The following is a 5539-nucleotide window of genomic DNA, read 5'->3' on the forward strand; positions in this document are numbered from 1 at the left end:
AAGGAGGCGCCGCACATGGCTAACAACTGTTGATGTGTGTTCTAGACGCCCCCTCCTCATACATACATACATATATATATATATATATATATATATATATATATATATATATATATATATATAGATAGGTGGGAGGGAGGGAGGAGCAGCCATAGGAGGCACCCAAGTAGGAAGAATCCTACTTGGAGTCCCTCCCAAGCCACGCGCGCCCCCTGCCATATATAACCGAGGGGGAAGGAAACAGGGGCGAGAGGGAAGGAAGTAGGCATCCTAATCCACACTTTCCTTGCCCTCCCCTCTTTCCTTATCCTCCTCATAGGGCTGGCCTCTGTAGGGGCGCACCAGGGCTGGCGTGTTCCCTCACTTGGCCCATAAGGCCCATATCTTTGCTGGGGGTGCCCGAAACTCTTTTCCGGTGACTCGATAAGTATCTGGTACCCTTCGAAACATTTCCGGTGTCCAAATACCATCATCCTATATATCAATCTTTACCTCTCGACCATTTCGAGACTCCTTGTCATGTCTGTGATCTCATCCGGGACTCCAAACAACATTCGGTCACCAAATCACATAACTCATATAATACTATATCGTCAAGGAGCGTTAAGCGTGCGGACCCTACAGATTCGAGAACTATGTAGACATGACCGAGACACCTCTCCGGTCAGTAACCAATAGCGGAACCTGGATGCTCATATTTTCTCCTACATGTCCTACGAAGATGATTATCGGTCGAACCGTAATGACAACATATGTTGTTCCCTTTGTCATCGGTATGTTACTTGCCCGAGATTTGATCGTCGGTATCTTCATACCTAGTTCAATCTCGTTACCGTCAAGTCTCTTTACTCATTTCGTAATACATCATCCCGTAACTAACTCATTAGTCACTTTGCTTGCAAGGATTATTATGATGTGCATTACCAAGAGGGCCCAGAGATACGTCTCCGATACTCGGAGTGACAAATCCTAATCTCGATCTATGCCAACCCAACAAACACCTTCCGAGATACCTGTAGAGCATCTTTATAATCACCCAGTTACGTTGTAACGTTTGATAGCACACAAGGTATTCCTCCGGTATCCGGGAGTTGCATAATCTCATAGTCGAAGGAATATGTATATGATATGAAGAAAGCTACAGCAATAAAACTGAACGATCAAAATGCTAAGCTAATGGATGGGTCTTGTCCATCACATCATTCTCCTAATGATGTGATCCCATTTATCAAATGACAACACATGTCTATGGTTAGGAAACTTTACCATCTTTGATTAACGAGCTAGTCTAGTAGAGGCTTACTAGGGACATGGTGTTTTGTCTATGTATCCACACATGTATCAAGTTTTTGGTTAATACAATTCTAGCATGAATAATAAACATTTATCATGATATAAGGAAATATAAATAATAACTTTATTATTGCCTCTAGGGCATATTTCCTTCAACTTCTTCGCCGAGAGGAGGGCGGAGAGGAGGGAGGAGTGAGCCGCCTATCGCGAGGACGTGCGAACGCGAAAAACGATCGCTAAATTCAACATCGCGCTAGGAGATGCATCGTCCTAGGACTCCAACACGAGCGGTTCCTTGACGCCCACATTCAAACGTCCGAGGAAGACATCACCGAGGCAGAGTCCGAGTCGGAGGATGACGAGTAATAGTAGTTTTTCGTTTTATCTACCTATCGTAGAAGAAGGCTATGAACTATCTATGCACTATTATGTATCGTAGGAGGAGGTTATGTGACAAACTATCTATCACATTTGTACCATCGGAGCCAAATGTGTATTGAATCGTAGTACAACAAAGAAGATATATAGCGTGCCTGCTGGAGCTAGCAGCTCAGGCGCGCTTTATTTTGCGGCGGCCGCTGGAGCCAGCGCACCGCTGTGCGCAAAAGCTGGTTCATCCGGCGCTGTATTCTGTTTTTTAGCGCGCCGCGCGTTGCACGTCTGTTGGAGATGCTCTTATTAGTAGGTACTAGCAAATATGTCAGTGCATTGCAAAGGGAGAAAAAGAATCAAATTATGCAGATTATGCCAGGATGAGATAAGAACTTTTAAAATGTCATTTTATAAACTGCATCTGAATCATATCATGATGAGATAAGGGACTGTTAAAAAGTCATTTCAAAAACTGAAAATGTTTCCTAAGGCGCCATAATGAAATATTTTTTGGCTGAGGAAACTACATTGGACCTGCCTGAGCTAGATTGATGAATGATGTGCCTTGCCTTGACCTTTCCATGACCAGCAAAACTACAATACCAGAATAAACATAATGTATAGAACACAAAAACCTTTTTTTACCCGATGCACGATGGACTAAATAAAATCATAAAACGATCTCTAAATATCCCCTAAAAGAACTGTATGTAAGCGACAATTCGTTTTGTTCGTTATTTACGGGTTTGTTTGAATTTTTATGAACATTTTCTAAAATTTCATGAACATTCTTTTTAATATTCCCGAATATGGTTTAAATACACGATCATTTAAAAAAACCATGAAAACGGCCTCTAACCAGGAGGTATCTTGCCAAGGTTTGCTTCTGCGCTTAATTCTTGCCTTGGCCACGCCTAGGATGCACAACAGTCCACCCATCAGCACCAGGGGTAGGCTTGGAAGGTTTTGGCTGATCTACTGCCATATCATCTGATCTAGCTGCTTTATCTTCCCCCATTGATGGCTCATCACCATCGTCCGAGCTATCATCATCCTCCTCGGTTACCATCTGCTCATGAGAAGAAAGAAAGTTAGCTACAGGGGCTTTCTGAGTCGAAGATACACTTAAAAATAAAATCAATCAATTTAAAGTTATGCAATGCAACGTTGTAATGACTGAGGACCACTTGAGAGAACTATATACACGTGGTTACTCAACATAAGTATGTCTCCAAATAACATCGACCAGTTCTAATTAGAAAACGAGGTTAAGATCCACATGCTAAGAGCAAAAACACAATCAATCTAGAATTTTGCAATTAACCCCGATGAAGCAACAATCAAGCATATAAAAACGACCACATCATGAAGAATTAATAATTGAACAAATTATCAAACAGATCTTGGAAGTGAACTGTGAGGCTGTGTTTGGATGTAGATATCAAGACCTGGAATTAGACACTGGCATTGTGCAGACCCAAATATCCCGAATTCTAGGTGTTTGGGTGGGCCTAGCTAATTAGCGTGTGTATTCGGGTTAAATATTGAGGTACTGAACTTTTGCCTCCGCAGCCCGTTCCCGAATCTCTTGGGTTAGAGCATCTCCACTCGCCCCCTCAAGTCATGCAATGGCTAGCCTCCGAATGTCTACATCCAAACGGAGCTTGAGAGAATACCATCGATTCTAGGTTGCAGCACTACTGAGCTCGTATGTGAGAAGATAAGCAACGCAAATTACGCATGCTAAAACTAAACTTGAAATACCTGTCTACTTTGGGAAACAACATTTCCTTGAGGACGTGTATTCCTTAATTTCTCAATCGATGAAAAGTTGTTTTCCAGGCATTCTTCATGCATCATAAAAAATTGTTCAGCAACCTGTTTGCCATAAAAACTTTGAATTAATACACATACATTGAACTGTTCACAAGCAAACCGAATACAGCTTTACATAAATGACAGAAGCAGTACATTCCGACTTGATTATGGTTAAGAAGCTTCAGGTTTTCTGCTGGATAAGCTAGAGATAAAAATGGGGAAGGTGGAAATGGGGAGGGTTGACCCATCGACCCGCTGATCATTTAAAATAGTGGAAGAAGGGCCACAATAGCGACCCTTAAATACAATAAGGGAACTGGGCCAAGCAGCCAAAACCCTAAAGGTTGGTCAGAGCAGGTCAACCCTTTCAGTTACACCAACAAGTACTTAATCAGATATTCATTACTTCGACATAGTTCAGGACCTATAGCTGCGCTAAAGATGGCACAAGGAAAATAATTACCTCCCTAATGCTACCATCCGCAAAGTTAGAATTGAGGGATTTATATATTCTGTCAAACATCATATCCTCCAAGTCCTCATAATAATATGGGCCTAAATAAAACCAATGCATATTAGATGCAGAAAGAGCATGCATAAAAAGAGTGAAACTAACAAAAAAAATCAAACCCACAAACATACAGCAGAAACACGTAAGCCATGCCAACATCACATTTTGCGCCCATGGTACAGATGAAATTACCCGACTTTCTAAAATAAAAGGAGAATGCAACATATATTGGAGTTCTCTTTCAATATAAACTGATTCTCACCTAAGATGAAGTGCAAAGAAAAATAGAATGCTGTGTGATCAAGCTATGTGCTTGAAAACTAAAAATCAACATAAGTAAATGATGAGCAAAATACAGAAGCTCAAATTTTGAAATACAGACTATTACGAAAAAAATTCCACACTAGACTTTTTACCTATTGGACAACATGGCTCCAATATACCGTACCTAATTGAATTGTTTCGTCCAATATTGTCCGACTTTGGAGTTGGTGAAACGCTGAACCCAAACTGGCACAGAACCAAGCAACGCAAACCCTCTATAGAACTATCCGAATTGAACAGCGCCTACAGATCGAAGGAGCCATCTTCCTATATATCAGCGAGTTCAGCCCCGAAACCCCGACAAGAGGGAGCATCGCGAGGCTCCGGATCCTGCACGGACTTCCGTCGTGTAGGAGATAATTACACGAGGATGTTGAAGGGAGGGGGGAGTGGATACCCTTGGAGTTGGTGAACCAGGAGAGGATGGACGCGGCGAGCTGGTCGGCCTTGGCGCGGGAGTCGGGGCCGCCCCACTCGTTCTCCACAGCCATCTGCAGCGCCGTCCACCGCCCAAACACCAGCCCGATACCCTCCTGGAGCGCTGCAGCCGCCTGGGGCGAGAGCGATCCGCCGCCGCTAGTGGATGCCGACATGGTGCTGCGAGAGTTCTAGGGAGGCGGCTAGGGTTTTGACCTTTTGGTGTTCTTTAGTAACAGAATTGATGGTGGTTATGGACAAGGAGAGAGCCGAAGAGGATCTTCCGGCCGGCGGTTGCTGGAGGGCGGCGTGGCGCGTGGCGGTGGCCGGCTAGGGTTAGGGACGGGAAAATATGTAGTGATATGGGGCATCACATGATACCCTTCTCCAGAATTGTTTGGTGCATTAGATCTACATGCAAGGGACATGATCAACTCACTAATCATTTTACACATGCCCCCTTGGGGGCAAAAACAACAAATTTAACCTGTAGATGAAAAGAATTCACAAACTAAACTATTGATGAAAAAATTTCACATAGTTGCTCCTTTTGTGTAGCGCCCGACAGCAAGGCGTCACACTATACTATGCAGCGCCTAACTGATATGCGCTAGACGCCTGACCAGTGTCGCATACCGAACTGTCTGAAAATTGCTAAGTCAGTGTGTAACGCCTGAGAGCTAGGCGCTACACCAGTGTAGCGCCTAGCGCCTAGGCGCTGCACTAGTTGCCAATCAAGCATATGCGTAGGGGTTGCATTATCTGGTGCGTTGGTTCGTAGCTTTGATTCTCGGAATATGTGAT

General features: G+C 43.5%; 1 protein-coding gene across 1 annotated transcript; it reads right to left on the minus strand.

Moving 5' to 3' along the window:
* Positions 1-2464: 2464 nt before the first annotated feature.
* On the minus strand, positions 2465-5067 carry LOC123191426 (pre-rRNA-processing protein TSR2). Its single transcript, XM_044604171.1, has 4 exons — positions 4716-5067; positions 3947-4038; positions 3430-3543; positions 2465-2734 (listed from the first exon to the last, which is right to left on the minus strand). Exons 1-4 carry the CDS (start codon positions 4909-4911, stop codon positions 2558-2560), a joined length of 579 nt encoding a protein of 192 aa, XP_044460106.1. The 5' UTR covers positions 4912-5067; the 3' UTR covers positions 2465-2557.
* Between the last annotated feature and the right edge of the window lie 472 nt (positions 5068-5539).

The sequence above is a fragment of the Triticum aestivum genome, chromosome 1A (genome assembly GCF_018294505.1).
Source record: "Triticum aestivum cultivar Chinese Spring chromosome 1A, IWGSC CS RefSeq v2.1, whole genome shotgun sequence".
NCBI classification, from domain to species: Eukaryota; Viridiplantae; Streptophyta; class Magnoliopsida; order Poales; family Poaceae; genus Triticum; species Triticum aestivum.

What these genes read in the sequence shown, in the direction of transcription:
- LOC123191426 (XM_044604171.1), bottom strand. Translation starts at nt 4,911, where the DNA reads ATGTCGGCATCCACTAGCGGCGGCGGATCGCTCTCGCCCCAGGCGGCT. An exon ending in CTGGTTCACCAACTCCAAGG is followed by an intron (nt 4,039 to 4,715) that starts GTATCCACTCCC and finishes GGTTTTATTTAG; the next exon opens with GCCCATATTATTATGAGGAC. An exon ending in TTGTTTCCCAAAGTAGACAG is followed by an intron (nt 2,735 to 3,429) that starts GTATTTCAAGTT and finishes TCTCATGAGCAG; the next exon opens with ATGGTAACCGAGGAGGATGA.